Below are 17,183 nucleotides of genomic sequence, written 5' to 3'. Positions count from 1 at the left end.
ATCAGCTCATATATTCACTTTTCGTCTTATTCATAGTTAGTATGGCACAAGTTGTACTCACTTATACCGCTGCCACCATGTTGTGTCCCCTTGTGTTCGTATTACTATGTAATACAGACACTTTTAACTCATTTTAGTTTACAGCTTTTACTCGGTGCTTTCATGATGTTGCTGCCGCATGGTGCAGAGTGATACATGATGTCCGACCTTGCACTGTGCACTGCCTGACACAGTTTGCCACATAGCAGTATAAATGCACTAACCAAAGTAGTTCCATATAATAATGTAACAAGTAGTTCCATTTAACGATGTGATAATATAACGATGTAACACAGTCACTGGTGCAGTCTGCATTCTATCTGACGCACATTCACTGGTACAGTCTGCATCCTATCTGACACACATTCACTGGTACAGTCTGCATTCTATCTAATGCACATTCACTGGTACAGTCTGCATTCTATCTGACACACATTCACTGGTACAGTCTGCATTCTAATGCACAGTCACTGGTACAGTCTGCATTCTATCTGACACATTCACTGGTACAGTCTGCATGCTATCTAATGCACATTCACTGGTACAGTCTGCATTCTATCTGACACACATTCACTGGTACAGTCTGCATTCTATCTAATGCACATTCACTGGTACCGTCTGCATTCTATCTAATGCACAGTCACTGGTACAGTCTGCATTCTATCTAATGCGCATTCACTGGTACAGTCTGCATTTTATCTAATGCAGAGTCACTGGCACAGTCTGCATTCTATCTAATGCGCATTCACTGGTACAGTCTGCATTTTATCTAATGCAGAGTCACTGGCACAGTCTGCATTCTATCTGGCACACATTCACTGGTACAGTCTGCATTCTATCTAATGCACATTCACTGGTACAGTCTGCATTTTATCTAATGCAGAGTCACTGGCACAGTCTGCATTCTATCTAATGCGCATTCACTGGTACAGTCTGCATTTTATCTAATGCAGAGTCACTGGTACAGTCTGCATTCTATCTAATGCACATTCACTGGTACAGTCTGCATTTTATCTAATGCAGAGTCACTGGCACAGTCTGCATTCTATGTGGCACACATTCACTGGTACAGTCTGCAGTCTATCTAATGCACATTCACTGGTACAGTCTGCATTCTATCTCATGTACATTCACTGGTACAGTCTGCATTCTATCTGACATTCACTGGTACAGTCTGCATTCTATCTAATGCACATTCACTGGTACAGTCTGCATTCTATCTAATGCACATTCACTGGTACAGTCTGCATTCTATCTAATGCAGTCACTGGTACAGTCTGCATTCTATCTAATGCAGTGTCACTGGTACAGTCTGCATTCTATCTAATGCAAATTCACTGGTACAGTCTGCATTTTATCTAATGCAGAGTCACTGGCACAGTCTGCATTCTATGTGGCACACATTCACTGGCACAGTCTGCATTCTATGTGGCACACATTCACTGGTACAGTCTGCATTCTATCTGACACACATTCACTGGTACAGTCTGCATTCTATCTAATGCACATTCACTGGTACAGTCTGCATTCTATCTAATGCACAGTCACTGGTACAGTCTGCATTCTATCTCATGTACATTCACTGGTACAGTCTGCATTCTATCTCATGTACATTCACTGGTACAGTCTGCATTCTATCTAATGCACATTCACTGGTACAGTCTGCATTCTATCTAATGCACAGTCACTGGTACAGTCTGCATTCTATCTAATGCACATTCACTGGTACAGTCTGCATTCTATCTCATGTACATTCACTGGTACAGTCTGCATTCTATCTAATGCACATTCACTGGTACAGTCTGCATTCTATCTAATGCACATTCACTGGTACAGTCTGCATTCTATCTGGCACACATTCACTGGTACAGTCTGCATTCTATCTCATGTACATTCACTTCCACAACCTGGCTTACATCTAAAGCATATTCACTGTTGGTCTAGTTTCTATCTACTACACATTCATGGTCAGCCTGACCGATCTAATGCACATTCATTGTCAGTGTACCTTGTATCTAATGGTCATTCGCTGTCACAGTGTGGCTTATATCTGATGTACATTTACAGTCATAAAAAGCTGTTTTAATATTCTAAGAGTATAGTTACATTTTCAGGAAATGCCACATGAGCAGAACAGTTAATGGTAATTGCATACTTGGCACAGAAAGGATTGCCTAAAAGTGCTATGATCAATTTGAAGCATTCATATAATTGGACACTGATTTTGGCAGTGATATATTTCATGTGGGAAGAAATATATTGATTATGCTTTCATTGTGTTAATTGTAATTGGTTTAAAATCTTGTGCTTAAATTATGTTGCTAATTACTAGTAATTTACTGTTGCTATGGTATTCTTTCAATTGCTTAATGTTAATGTTGCTAATTTTTTTTTAAAAACAGGTTCATGATTACCTCCGGAGTAAGCTTTGCTCTCTCTATGAGAACGACTGCATCTTTGACAAATTTGAATGTGCATGGAATGGCTCAGACAGGTCAGTAGCTCTGACTCTTCGTTTCATTCTAGAGACCATGATATAAACAGATTGTTTTGATCTTCCAGTGTGAGTTGAGAGTCTTCCTCAATTGTAAGGTAACTCTGAATTCTGTATTATCATCAGACTTCTGTAAAAATCCAAGTAGAGTCACGACATTGCATCAGGAGATTTTTTCATGATCTACAAGAATTTGTGAAGTGGAGTTGGGGGCGGGGGTTGACACAAGAAAACTACTAGGCACTTGGTCTGAGTATTAAACAAGGCTTTAATCAACTGTTTTTAAACATGGAGATCTAGTTGTGTCCTTCACTAGTTCCTGTTAAAGAATGCCCTGCACAAGCTGGGCCCATGCCTGAGTATTTATACTCTCCCTGGACAGCGCCACCAGCAGGCCGCCCAGTATTATTACATAAGTCATTTTCACATGAATGACAAGATCCATGTCAGGGGTTTTCTGCTTTTATTTCATTCATGTGCAGGCCTACCAATCCTGCAGCATTCAGTGGGTTACTCACACGTTTGGTGGCTCTCTTGGCTGAGTCAGAAGGCAGTAGGTTCAAGTCCCACTGCAGGACTTGAGCACATAATTTAGACCGACACTCCAGTGCTGCATTGAGGGGCTGATGCATTGTCCAAGGTGCTGCCAACCGGCGGAAACATGAAAACTAAAGCCCGATCTGCCCCCTCGAGGACATAAAAAGTCTCATGGCACTATTTGAAGAACAGCAGGGGTGTTCTCCTGGTGTCCTGGCCAACATTTATCCCTCAGTCAACAGCACCAAAAACAGATTAATGGTCATTCATATTGCTGTTTGTGGAACCGTGATGTGTGCCAATTTGGCTGCCCTGTTTACCTACCAAACAACAGTGACCACACTTCAAAAGTAATTCATTGGTTGTAAAGCACCTTGAGATGTCCTGAAAATGTGAAAGACGCTATATAAATGCAAGTGAATTTGTTTGTTCTTGTATGGAATTGAGATCTCATTCTCACAGTCAGTATTTCTCCCCACCCTCACCCAACCCAGCCCCAGCCAAGAATTCGAATCTTGTACAGTGGTACAGAAAAATCTCAATAACTGAATGGGCTACTCTGCATTTTGGGAGGATTTTGAATGTGCACAGCAATGCTCGTATGTAGAAAGACTCTCAAACAGGAGCAATATTCAAGTTGGCAGCATCAAGGAGAAGATGGAATGGACACTGAAGAGTATTAACATAATCCAGAATATCTAAATGCACATTCCATTTTGGCTTCTCTTCATTAAAATCACTAAAGAAAAGCAATTATTTTGCAAGGCAAATACTGCAGTGCAAAACTTATTTTTGGGTTCCTTGCTTGACTAATAAGGAAAACATATATTGTTGAACCTGTGATGATGTAATTCACAGCATTGGAATGAAAAGCTGGTATACTATTATCTGAATAGTCTTTGAATCTGCTTCAAGTTGTTAAACAATTACTTCAGTTCAGCTATAGCTAAATTATTCATTAGCGAGACCATTGCATCACAGTAGGACACAACTCAGACCACAATATACTGCATAATGTTCAAAAACATAAAGTACAGAACTCATTTTCAATTAACATTTTTATTTGCAATTTGGGAAATGCTACTGGCATTAAAAATAAACATTTTCATAAGCTCCGTGACCTGCCATAAACACGTGCTTTATTTGGGTATGTAATAGCCTACTTTTTGTGTAAATGCTTTCTCCCCTTCTCTGCTTTAAATTAACCAAGATGTGAACCATTTCCCAGCTCCGAGAGCAGACTGACAAACTGCTGACTGGCCTCAGCTAATATTATGAGGCCTCTATCTTGGTCACTGTGGCCCATGTGATGATCTGCTTTTAACTGTCCTTATTATTTTTGACGCGAGGAAATGCCCCAGGTATTGACAGCTGAAAATTTTGTGGCAAGCGTTCGCCTAATGTAGACAGCTCTGCTCGTGCATAAGGACAAGCAAGCAAACGTGATTGTGTTAAGCTCACTGACATGGTTGGATGTTCATCTACTGTGAAATATCTCAAATTCCATGAATGGATAGGTTGCCATGATATGTTACTTGAGGTGGAATAGCTAAGGCATCCCAACAGCTTGGAGTTGTTTTGAAACCCTGATGTGTGAAGTTCTTGTACAGCATTCCTTTTGTATTGACTTCCTGCTACATCAAGTGGCTGCAGTGCTTGTGCAGGCAACTTCATGTAGTGTCAGCTCTGGCTCAGTGGGTAGCACATTCGCCTGAGTCAGAAGGTTGTGGGTTCAAGTCCCACTCCAGGGACTTGAGCACATAAAGCTAGGCTGACGCTCCAGTGCAGTGCTGAGGGAGTGCTGCACTGTCGGAGGTGCCGTCTTTCGGATGAGACATTAAACTGAGGCCCCGTCTGCTCTCTCGGGTGGACGTAAAAAATCCCATCGCACTATTTCGAAGAAGAGTAGGAGAGTTATCCCCAGTGTCCTGGCCAATACTTATCCCTCAATCAACATAACAAAAACAGATTATCTGGTCATTATTACATTGCTGTTTGTGGGAGCTTGCTGTGCACAAATTGGCTGCCGCATATCCCACATTACCACAGTGACTACACTTCAAAAGTACTTCATTGGCTGTAAAGCGTTTTGAGACGCCTAGTGGTCATGAAAGGCGCTATATAAATGCAAGTCTTTTTATGTAAGTCAGTCTGCAGTCTTTACAACTAATACTCGCACACATCTTGACAGGTTCCAGCATTGCTTCAAGTGTTGTAGTACCAATTTTCCAAAAACAAAATTTCAAAGGACTAAATGAGATTTCTTTACTTCAGAAACAGCCACTTTTTTGATAAACTTGATAATTTTTGTTCTACTTAGAAGACTCATTTTTTTTAAAGTTCATATGTATATGATTAGAAAAAATGTGCCCTCTCCGCATTCTGTCTTTAACTTCAATGGATGCAGTTGTTTCTATGTTCAGCTTGAGTTGTAAGTATTTGAACATCAGTTGTAGCACCTGTGGCAGGTAGGAATAGGAAACTGAAAACCTGTATACATTGAAGGGACGTGTACACTAGTGAAAAAGCAAAAGGTTTGAGGGTTAGTTAACGATTCACTCCCGGTATCAAGTCAATGTGAGGCTGCTGTAAATAATGTTAATCAAGTACTGGATGCATCTTAATAGCATTTGATTGTAAATCAAACAAGTTATTCTAAACTTGCTAAAAGAAGGCCAAAAGGGATATTTTGAACTTGAGGCTTTAAGTTATGAGGCAGAATTAATAAACCAAACTTGTTTTCAATACAGAAAAGAAGATTGAGAGGAGGCATGATGCAGAGATTTAAAGTGTTGAGACACATAGACAGTGCAGATGCAAGCAGGCAGGGGTGGGTGTGCTGGGTGCACTGTGGTTTGGAGGATTGGGGGGTAAACCCGTGGGTCAGAGAGAGATTGGGGGCATAGATTGGGGGGGACGGTGTAGGGGTGTCGGTGATCGGGGGGAGGGGGGGTCGGTGATCGGGGGGGAGGGGTGATCGGGGGGGAGGGGGGTTCGGTGATCGGGGGAGGGGTCGGTGATCGGGGGGAGGGGGGGTCAGTGATTGGGGGAGGGGGGGTCAGTGATTGGGGGAGGGGGGGTCGGTGATTGGGGGAGGGGGGGTCGGTGATCGGGGGAGGGGGGGTCGGTGATCGGGGGAATGGGGGGTCGGTGATCGCGGCGAGGGGGGTCGGTGATCGGGGGAGGGGGGTCGGTGATCGGGGGAGGGAGGAGGTTATCGGGGTGATCGGGGAGGGGGGTCGGTGGGCAGGGGGGTCGGTGATCGGGGGAATGGGGGGTCGGTGATCGGGGAGGGGGGAGGTGATCGGGTGATCGGGGGGGGTCGGTGATCGGGGGGGTCGTTGATCGGGGGAATGGGGGGTCGGTGATCGCGGCGAGGGGGTCGGTGATCGGGGAGGGGGGTCGGTGATCGGGGGAGGGAGGAGGTTATCGGGGGGATCGGGGAGGGGGGTCGGTGATCGGGGGGGTCGGTGATGGGGCAGGGGGGTCGGTGATCGGGGGAATGGGGGGTCGGTGATCGGGGGGGGTCGGTGATTGGGGGAATGGGGGGGTCGGTGATTGGGGGGAGTGGTGATCACGGGGGAGGGGTGTCGGTGATCGCGGGGAGGGGGTTGTCGGTGAATCGGGCAGGGGGTGCAGTTGGTGATGGTGCGGGGTTGGTGGGGTTCCTATCATGGAAAGCGAAGCGAGTTAGCTGTTGGGGTGGGGGGGCGTCAGTGGAACACTCTTGCTTTTACTGGCCCACAAGTGGTGCTGCAAAGGCACTTACCTCATCCATGCAGCAGTCCTCGCCTCCCTTTACTGCGAGTTTCCCGAGGCCTGGGAAACCCAGCTGGCCAGCATTAGAGCTGGAAGAGAGAGAAAATCTGAGGCACACCGCCTCATTCAAATATTTAAACGAGCAACCCACCATTTGGGAGCGGGTTTGTTGCCAACCTCCGTTAAAACCGGAAGTAGGCGGGTTGGGTTCGGGTTTGAGATTTTTAACATTTTAACAACCCACCCATTTTTGGGGGTTAAAATTACCCCCTTCAGTGCAGTACTGAGGGAGCACTGCACAGCCGGAGGTTCTGTCTTTCATATGAGATGTTAAACCAAGGCCCCATCTGCCCTCTCAGGTGGACGTAAAAGATCCCATGGCACTATTCAAAGAAGAGCAGGTGAGTTCTCTCCGATGTCCTGCCAATATTTATCCCTTGATCAACACCACTAAAACAGATTACCTGACTGTTATCACATAGCTATTTGTGAGAGTTTGCTGTGCACAAATTGACTGCTGCATTTCCATTAAAACAGCGACTCCACTTTAAAAGTATTCATTGGCGGTAAAGAGTTTTGGGAGGTCCTAAGGTCGTGAAAGGCGCTATGTAAATGCAAGTTCTTTCTTTCCATGGAATAGTGACAAGGGTACAGAGTTTGTGGCAGAACACCGAGGCAGTGGAGTAGTCAAGAGAGATGATGATGAAGCAGAGCTGGGTGTCATCAGCGTACATGTGGAAGCTGACCCCATGTCTGCAGATGATGTTGCCATTGGGCAGCATGTAGATGAGGAAGTGAAGAGGCCAAAGACAGATTTGGAAGTAATGGGGTGGGAAGATACTGCGGCTGTGATCTGATAGGCAAGATTGGAACCAACCAAGGGAAGTCTCGCTGAACTGGGCTATGAAGGAGAGGCATTGGAGGAGAACGATGTGGTTAACCATCTCAAAGACTGCAGAGAGGTTGAAAAGAGATCATGCACCACATTGAGTCACATAGGATGCCATTTGTGACTTTGGTAAGAGTCGTTTTGATACTTTACAGGGGCGGAAACATGATTGGAGAATTTCAAACAGGGAGTTGCGGGAAAGATAGGTACAGATTTGGGAAGCGCCAACACGTTGAAGGACATTGGAGCGGAAAGGGAAATTGGCGATGGGGGCGGAGGGATCGAGGGTATTTTTGCGTGGGAGGGGAATGATGGTGACAGTTTTAAAAGGGAGGGAACAGTGCCTGAGATGGGAACCATTTATGATGCCCGCTAGCATGGGGATCAGGTAAGGAAGTTGGGTGGTCAGCAGTTTAGTGGCAATGGAGTCAAGGGAGCAGGAGATGGCGCTCATGAACAAGATGAGCTTAGAGAGGACATGGGGGGGGGGGTGCGGGGGGGAATGGAAGAGAAACATAGGTTCAGGGGTAGGGTAGGGAGAGCCAATGGGGGAGTTCAGTTCCATTGTTCGTCACTTTCTCCTCCCTGCCCATATTTAGGGATAACAGTGTGATAATGAAAAAGGGCCGCCTCACATACAAACAGAGAAAACTTAACTCATTTAAAAATATAATATATTTTATAATAATCCCATCTCTAAGCAGTGACTTGCTAACTCCCTCAGGTTTCAGTATCTCTGGTGTAGCATTGTGCATTGATCTTGAATGTTTTTTTGAATAGTGGGTGAAATCCTTTTCTGCAGCGGGGGTGACCCTGAATCCAAATTGAAGAGCAAAATTGTAGTGAATACCTGGTTGGTTCAAACCTGCAATTTCAGGAATCTTTATCAGGAGCTTAAGAGAATCTGAACCTTGCTAAACCATGTCATACTGCTTTGGTGTAAAATGAATGCCTTTACACTACGACTGCAGCTTCAGTACGAAGTGGTTTCAGTCGCACCAATGTTGCAGTTAATAATGTGAATGCAGCCTGAACATAGAATCGCCCAGCCTGACACTACAGCAAAGTGGGGTGAGACTCCTTGGAAGAGGGCACTTCATGCTGCTTTGCTTCAGAGTCCGATCAGGCCTTAACACCTGGTTTACACTATACTAGTTCATTGTTGGTGTGAGGTCGAAACTACTTCGCACCTTTGGATGAAACTAATAAAGAACTTGGAGGAAGAACTAAGCGGTAAGCTATCATTCAGTGATTTTACACTGAACTTTACTCGGCCTAGTCTGACTCAGTCTTTGATTGACAATATGAAGCGCAACAAAGGTTCACCAGACTGGTTCCTGGGATGGGGGAATTGTCCTATGAGGAGAGATTGAATAGACTAGGCCTATATTCTCTAGAGTTTAGAAGAATAAGAGGTGATCCCATTGAAACATACAAAATTCTTACAGGGCTTGACAGGGTGGATGCTGGGAGGATGTTTCCCCTGGCTGGGGAGTCTAGAACCAGGGGTCACATTCTCAGAATAAGGGGTTGGCCATTTAGGACTGAGATGAGGAGAAATTTCTTCACTCAGAGGGTGGTGAATCTTTGGCATTCCCTACCCCAGAGGGCTGTGGAGGCTGTCGTTGAGTATATTCAAGACAGAGACCGATAGATTTTTGAATATTAAGGGAATCAAGGGATATGGGGCTAGTGCAGGAAAGTGGAGATGAGGTAAAAAATCAGCCATGATCTTATTGAATGGCGGAACAGGCTCGAGGGGCCAAATGGCCGCCTCCTGCTCCTAGTTGTTATGTTCTTATTACCAGGCTAACAAAAATGACGGAAAAGGTAGATTTGAATCCTGTAAGCTTCTGTACTCATGTCTTCTGCTGATTTTAAGCTCACTAACTCCCAGACATAACCACCTATAGCTGCAGAAAACATTTCTAAATGTCTTTAACACAACTAAAAGTACTTAAATATTTATACAGTGAAATTGATTTTAATTCAGCTTTGCAATGGCCGATGATGATAATTCAATATTCGGTCATTTCCTTCCATGTTCAGCATTAGTAAACCGCAAAAGATGTATCAATGCAAGTACTGTAGCAGAGGGCAATTTATTCAGCAGAGGCGAGTTGTTGACCCAAAAATGGCAGAGGCCTGGAAGCAGCTTGCCAGATGTGTAGGGGAACAGGGTGGAGGAGAGCCGCAAGAAGGTAAAATAAAAAATTTAAATGGAGGTGGGAGACAAATTGGTGCAGAAATATTAGAATAACTGAGGACAAGAGTACATTAAGTGCTTCTGACACAACTATGCAGCAAAGGTTTCTTATTAAATAAGTCCATAGCAATTGTGATTAGAATTTGATTGATGTACTCTAGCTGTAATCAACAGACTGAATACAGATCTTAAGAAGTGATTTATATTGGGCACACATGGGATACATTTGTCATCTGGGCATAGATACGAGCAACTGCAACTTTAATCTTATGCTACTGCAGTGTCGGAACATGAAACCCATCACCGCAGTATATTTATCACCAAATTAGAATTGTGGAAAATTAGGTTAGTGTTAAATATAGAAAGCAATTACGGAAAAGAAAAGCATACTGAACCAATGTATTACACCAACTGGCAGCCAAAAGTCACAAGAAGAGCAGGCATGCAGTCTAATAGCTTACTCATAAATACTCACCTTTCATGAACTGTGGGAAGGTTGTCAAATATGATATGGATAATTCTTAGCTACTGTATTATCTTATTGTAGACTCTGCTGTCTTTCCAGATTAATGCTTATTTTGTTGCATGATACTTTAGTGTTTTCCTGCTTAAACTCTGTTCATCTTGTACCATGTATTATACATTGGGAAGCAATGACCTGCTCCCAACTCCTACAAGTCTTGCTAGTTTACTTTCCGTTATAGGTGAGCAAGAATAGTCTGGGTTCATTCTTGTCCAATGTGTGGCTGCTTTTCAACTTGGTCGGATTGATTATGGATTTTGGAAGGCCAGCATCCATGAGTTGACTCTGTGCATTTACACGACTAAATGCAGCTCTCTTATCCCAGTGACAGAACTATAGGCCTGAAGTGAGTGCACGGTGCACCAGTGAAAATACACAGTATGTGATAATTCTTCTTTTTAAAAAAAAAAAACCCCAACAAAAATGTCGACTTTGTGATCCTAAAAATGTGCAGACCGTGATCCTGGCAATTACACCAGGATCATGCCTGCTGGTGGCCTCCGGCACTGACCCTGCTGGAGTTTACAGAGTCAGTAGGAAGACATCTCATTTGCATGGGGCCACCTGGCTTCTGTATGAGCACATCTTGGGCGCCTCCGGCACCTGGCTGCGGTCAGGGAGTTACTCAGCTCCCCACCTCCAGAGACCCCATGCATGCTTCCCCTTGGTCCCTTTTAAAGTAGTTGATGCATAAAACTTTATAACTAATTCTCACCGTCTTCAGGAATCCAGACCACTTTTCAGATCAGCCATGATCTTATTGAATGGCGGAGCAGGCTCGAGGGGCCGATTGGCCTACTCCTGCTCCTATTTCTTATGTTCTTATGTTCTAGCCCAGACACACCCTCCTCCATCCCAGTGGGGGCCCAATTCCACCCTTCTTGAGGATAGCATGACTTGTGTCACTGGGTACATGATGGGTCGCTGGAAGATGGAATTCCCAACATATGAAGTCTCTGGCCTTGCCCCCTCTGCATGTGCCCCTGTAAGGGGCAGGCAGAGGCTCTGCCCTTACAAAAGCCAAGTGAAATTCCCAAAGAAGATTGGGACCCTGAACATATGGGTCGCATCCATTTTACAAGCTGTTGTGGGAGTTCAGCAAAACAGCTGAGGGAATTCGCCCCGCCACCCTTTACTTTTATCTAGTTTAGAAACACCTCTTTTCATTTTCATAGAGATGAAAATTGTTAACTCAAATGATATTTTATATGCCAGCTCCATGGTCACTATATTGGAGCCCAGATGATTGCAACTTTCCAACGAACATGTGGCTGTTCATTTGGGGGCGTAATCGAGTGTAATTAATGTATTCAAACTATAGACACTAAAACTGTCCCTTTAGTCCAGCCTCTGAGGAAGAATGGGCTCGGAAGTTAGTAGTCAATGGAAGTGGCCATTCAACCACTTCTTTTTACTAAAGCAAAGTAACATACTTTTTAAGTGAACACGCGCTGGTTTTGGTGAGGAGCTGCGCCCTATAGTACTGGTTACAGTAACACTTACTTTATAGTGTTTTGAGATGGGTAAAAGATTTACTATTGTTTAGTGATGAATCTAATTTGTAAATAAAACTAGATTTTTCAATGATAGTGTACTATGTGTTTCCCTCAGTTCTGTACTGTGGTAAACCCACGACCAAACACATTTGGTTCTGCAATAGTTAGCTGCCCATTCTGATGGACGAGACTTCTCTCTGAGAAAATATGAGTGGGGTAAAGCTACTGGCGTCATATTCAAAACATAACCTATAGGTGCAGAATACCAAACGGGTATATGTACAGATATACAGAGCGCTTTCTTATTGGTGTTTCTATCTTCACTCAGTGCTAATACTGGTGTAAACATACTTGCGGAGTGCTGATCAGGCTAATAAAAAAGACTGTAGTTTTTTGTCGCTAAGTGACGGTATCTTTATATTTTTTGTGTGAAATAAGTGCTGATTATTTGCCTTCAGGGTCAATAGAGTTTTCATGTATTTTTATTTATAATTCTCTGGAGCAATAGATGATGCTGGTTTTGTTAAATTATTTTGAATCATTGGCTTCTTTCCATCATCTCAGAAATTTCTGCCAGCAGTGATATACAATCCAGTTTTCAGCAAATTTCGTATCTCTCACATGGCTACAGTTCAACGGGATTCCATCACATATTTTCACACACAACTAAACCCTGCAATGATGCAGTGCACTCCCGATCCCGGCAAACCAGAAAAATGTAGAAATCTGATTGTTCAGCTAATGTTATAAATTATAGACAGGAGTCCTTTTAAACGGGGAGAGGATTATTCATAGCATGGAGGAAGCGCAGTCAGCATTGGTAATCTGTTCACAGACAATATAGTGGCTTTTACATCATCATAACTGAAAAAAGAAAGAGGGTATCATAGTCAGCAATCTTTATTTTTTTTGGCCCGGAATTTGCGGCCAGCGGCGAAGTGAAGGCGCTCGCTGCTGGCCCCGAAATACTCTTCGCACAAGGATCTGTGTCGAGAACTTCAGGTTTTCCGACCTTCAATTCAAATCAACAGAAGTTAATGGGGATTCCCTTGTGCGAACTGCTGTGGCATCAACAGGCTGTCTAAGCAGCCAAAGGACAGAATTCTCACAGTGAACGGGGAAGTGAGTAAGCCCTTAAAATTCTAACTTGTTAAAAATGTTAGGGAGAGCCAAAGAAAGATTGGAGCTCTCACATGGGGAAAAAGCAAACCTGAAATAAAGATGGACAAACTTTTTTTTTTTTTTTATAAAGTAAAACATTTCAATTTATATTAAAATGAACACATTTCACACTGCACAAAATTAAAATTAGTTTTCCAGTCCCTTAACATTTGTTTAGCGGTAATAATGCTGTCAAAACCCCAGTTACACGTAATCCCTTTGGGACTAACTTTTAGTGGGGAATTTAACAGCGTACTTAACTGCGGAAGCGCCAAAATTTTCATCAGTTTCAATGCTTTGGCTGATTACACAGATTGCCGGCTCTGAGGAGGAGGGAGCACAGCGCAGCCTGTTTCGGAGCTGTCAATGACTGACCGCAACTTCGGGAATTCCGCATGCGCCAAATCCCAAAGTTGTGGTCAGTTTCAAAGGCAGACCGCAAATTCTGGGCCATTATCTTTGTCCATTCTATTTAATGTTCAGCTGGTAGTTGGGGAAGTGACTGGAGCCTCCTGAGCCTGGCATGTTTCTCATTAATCATTCTGTTACTGATGTAAGGGAAAGGTGATTTTTTTTAAAGGAAGGAATCTGCTTAAGGATTCTTGTGTTCAATTTGTGATTGGTGGAAGTTAGTAGTCCTGTGAGAGAAGTAAAATGCCTTTTAAGGCCTGGCTAGTATTTACTAGGGTTAGGTATAAACCAGTCAAAGGCACTGTATTTCACTGTTTAGTTGCTTAATGCTGCTTTGAATAGCAGTTTATTTTTCCCAGGTGTAGTGTTATTTCTATTGAATCTTATTGGATGTTATTATTAGGTATTGGTAATATTGGGACTTCACTAGATTGTCTTTTATTATCACAAGATAATTTACATTTATTTTCCTAAATGTCTAAAATTGGTTCATATCTGGGGTGGGAATATTTATGGCTATTATACTAATTATCATAATATCAAGAATGAGAGAAGTAGCAGATACGAATGCTGGCGTGAAACATGCAGAGTGATGTACACAAATTTACAGCATACCAGGATGGGGAAAGTGACTGAATAAAGCAAGCATGGAGACGTACTAAAAACAGACACTACTTAAAGATTAATAAGGAAAAATTGGGAGGTGAAATGTGTCTACTTTATGAGCGAGTATGTGGTTATGTTCTTGTGGGCAAAATGCAGATGTTTTTGCTGTAGTTTACAATCTTAAGATGAAAACAAATGAGGTAAAAGTAGCTATAGAGTGAATGAAGTCAGTTCTGTGTTAATAGGCTCAGGGTCATTCTGTGGGTGAAATGCCCTCTCTGAATTGATGTTTTACTCTGCTTCTCTTTTTACTTACTTGTGTGACCGACTTGTGCATTCTTTTTGTATTACTTCAGTTTTCTCTACTGTATCTGTGCGGACAAAGTCAAGCTTAGTTGTGATGGCTCCTGCAGTCAGTGCTGATCACTGCTCAGGATCTCTCGCATTAAGAATTGCCACTTAGGTTAGGCACAGTCTCCACCACATACCCCACCCCGCTTATCCCAGACAGCCGCCTATATCTGGCAAATGGTTCTAACTGGCGTCAATTGCAAAGGCGCTGCATTAAGCGCGCCGACTATTTTGGGCAGTTAAAATGCAATTTCTTCACAATACCGGTTATTCGCCATTCCTGTCAGAAATCCAAGGCTGGTTGATAGCAAACCTCAAGTAAGTATTTGAACACGGTCACTAAGTTGTGAAAGTCTGAGCCTTCCAACAACAGCAACAACAACAACAACTTGTATTTATATAGCGCCTTTAATGTAGTAAAACATCCCAAGGCGCTTCACAGGAGTATTAAAAGACAAAAATTTGACACCGAGCCACATAAGGATAAATTAGGGCAGGTGACCAAAAGCTTGGTCAAAGAGGTAGATTTTAAGGAGCGTTTTAAAGGAGGAAAGAGAGGTAGCGAGGCGGACAGGTTTAGGCAGGGAATTCCAGAGCTTCGGGCCTAGGCAACAGAAGGCACGGCCACCAAAGGTTGAGCGATTATAATCGGGGATGCTCAAGAGGGCAGAATTAGAGGAGCGCAGATATCTGGCGGGGTAGGGACGTTGTGAGGCTGAAGAAGATTACAGAGATAGGGAGGGGCTCCAAGCATAGACACTGGCGTGTGTCATTCCCTTCATAGCGTAGCACTGCCTTGAAAGAAAAATGGGTCTCACGCTGTCCTTGTGATGGGACACTGACAGCAACAAGTCAAGGTTACCGTCTCTCCATTTAGACACGAGGTTGATTTCGGTAAATCATCTGGGTAAATACACAGAAGCCGCACCTGTGCTGCAATAGCAGCAGTGTCTCTGCTTTTAACCATTCAAATAAGTAAGATGCAGATTGTGTCAGTTAAGGTTTAACTATTTTTATGAGCTTTTAAATGGTTCTACATTTTTGGAATTAGTGTGCAATGTTTAACTGCTGTTACGGATTTCATGTGTCGCTCCGCGTTGCTGGCCACCTCCAGGATGTAAGAATATCGACCTGTTTTTACATTATTTAATAGAGAGAGGCCAAATTGGTTTAAGCTTTGTGCTGAATCAGACGGGCTTTTTTTATCACTGCAGGGGGGAGTTTTAAGAAGGATAAGAGTAAAGATTGCTTTTGCAATAGTGATTGGAAGAGATAAGGGTGCACACAACAGGTGGTAACAACTGATAAACTGAATGACAGTGGTTGTGTCAACAGGATATCTGATGATATATGATACACACATTTGTTCTAGTAATGAAACGTATCAGAATGCATCTCACTTCAGCTTCCTTCAAGGAAAGCTAGGTGAACAGGCATGGGTTGGCATACTCGCGATTGATTCTGTTGATCATAGTATAAAAGGACTAGTTAAATCCCAACTCCTGCAATGGAGCAGAAACTGGGTATCTCCCTTCAGGAACATGTCATTAGATAGCTGCATCAGCTCCAGTTCCAAGCTGTTCCTTACATGTATGTTTCAAGACGTGAGACTGCGTGTACTGCTCTGTAGGTAGTCTTAAGATGAATGTTTTGAAACCGTAATACTGAAAGGGTTGGGAACTCACTGCCTGAAAGGGTGGTAGAGGCAGAGACCCTCATCACATTTAAGAAGTACTTGGATATGCACTTGAAGTGCCGTAACCTACAGGGCTACGGACCAAGTGCTGGAAAGTGGGATTAGGGTGGATAGCTCTTTGTTGGCCGGCATGGACAAGATGGGCCGAATGGCCTCCTTCTGTGCTGTAAATTTCTATGTAGTTAATTGCCAGACATATCACTGTTTTGAATCTGTTATTAAAAAGGATAAATTATCCTCCCAACACAGGATCTCAGCCTAATATAATAGCAAAATACTGCGGATGCTGGAAATCTGAAATAACAACAGAAAATGCTGGAAATATTCAGCAGGCCAGGCAGCATCCGTGGAGAGAGAAACAGAGTTAACGTTTCAGGTCTGGGACCCTTCATCAGAACTGGAAAAAGCTGGAGATGTAACAGATATTAAGCAGGTGCAGAGACAGCGGGGGCGGGGTTAGGAGGGGAGGAAAGAATTGAAAGAACATCCTGTACTTTTGTAAGAGGCAGGAAAGATAAAATGTTGCAAATGGGAATGGCAAAAATCATACTGCATGAAAAATGGGGGCAGGGATAATTATCTGAAATTGTTGAACTCAATGTTGAGTCCGGCAGGCTGCAAAGTGCCCAATCGAAAGATGAGGTGCTGTTCCTCGAGCTTACATTGAGCTTCATTGGAACAATGCAATAGGCCGAGGACAGAGAGATCAGAGTGGGAGTGAAGCGGTGAATTAAAGTGACAGGCGACCGGAAGCTCAGGGTCACCGTCTCTGCACCTGCTTAATATCTGTTACATTTCCAGCTTTTTCCAGTTCTGATGAAGGGTCCCAGACCTGAAACGTTAGCTCTGTTTCTCTCTCCGCGGATGCTGCCTGGCCTGCTGAGTATTTCCAGCATTTTCTGTTGTTATTACAGGATCTCAGCCATCCGGTTACACCAGCCATCGCGTAGAACAGGCAAATTGCGTTTGCACGAACGCTCCTCCTCTAAGTGGTAGGGACTGTACCAGAGGGTCA

General features: G+C 43.5%; 1 protein-coding gene across 4 annotated transcripts in view; it reads left to right on the top strand.

The window, feature by feature from the left end:
* LOC147122633 (serine/threonine-protein phosphatase 2A 55 kDa regulatory subunit B gamma isoform) overlaps positions 1-17,183 on the top strand; it is a 493,182-nt gene that overhangs the window by 452,371 nt on the left and 23,628 nt on the right. For all 4 annotated transcript variants that reach the window (XR_015081021.1, XM_086008136.1, XM_086008120.1 and 1 more), the window contains one exon: positions 2,442-2,533. Coding sequence is in view for 3 of the 4 variants with exons in the window: in XM_086008136.1 (XP_085864262.1) it covers positions 2,442-2,533 (92 nt within the window). In the remaining variant the exon portion in view is untranslated. The remainder of the gene's footprint in view (positions 1-2,441; positions 2,534-17,183) is intronic.

Source organism: Somniosus microcephalus, chromosome 2 (genome assembly GCF_052327205.1).
Source record: "Somniosus microcephalus isolate GS21.2 chromosome 2, FLI_Smic_1.0, whole genome shotgun sequence".
Taxonomy (NCBI): domain Eukaryota; kingdom Metazoa; phylum Chordata; class Chondrichthyes; order Squaliformes; family Somniosidae; genus Somniosus; species Somniosus microcephalus.
Note: the sequence above shows the minus strand (reverse complement) of the source record. Positions and strands in the feature narration are given on the sequence as shown.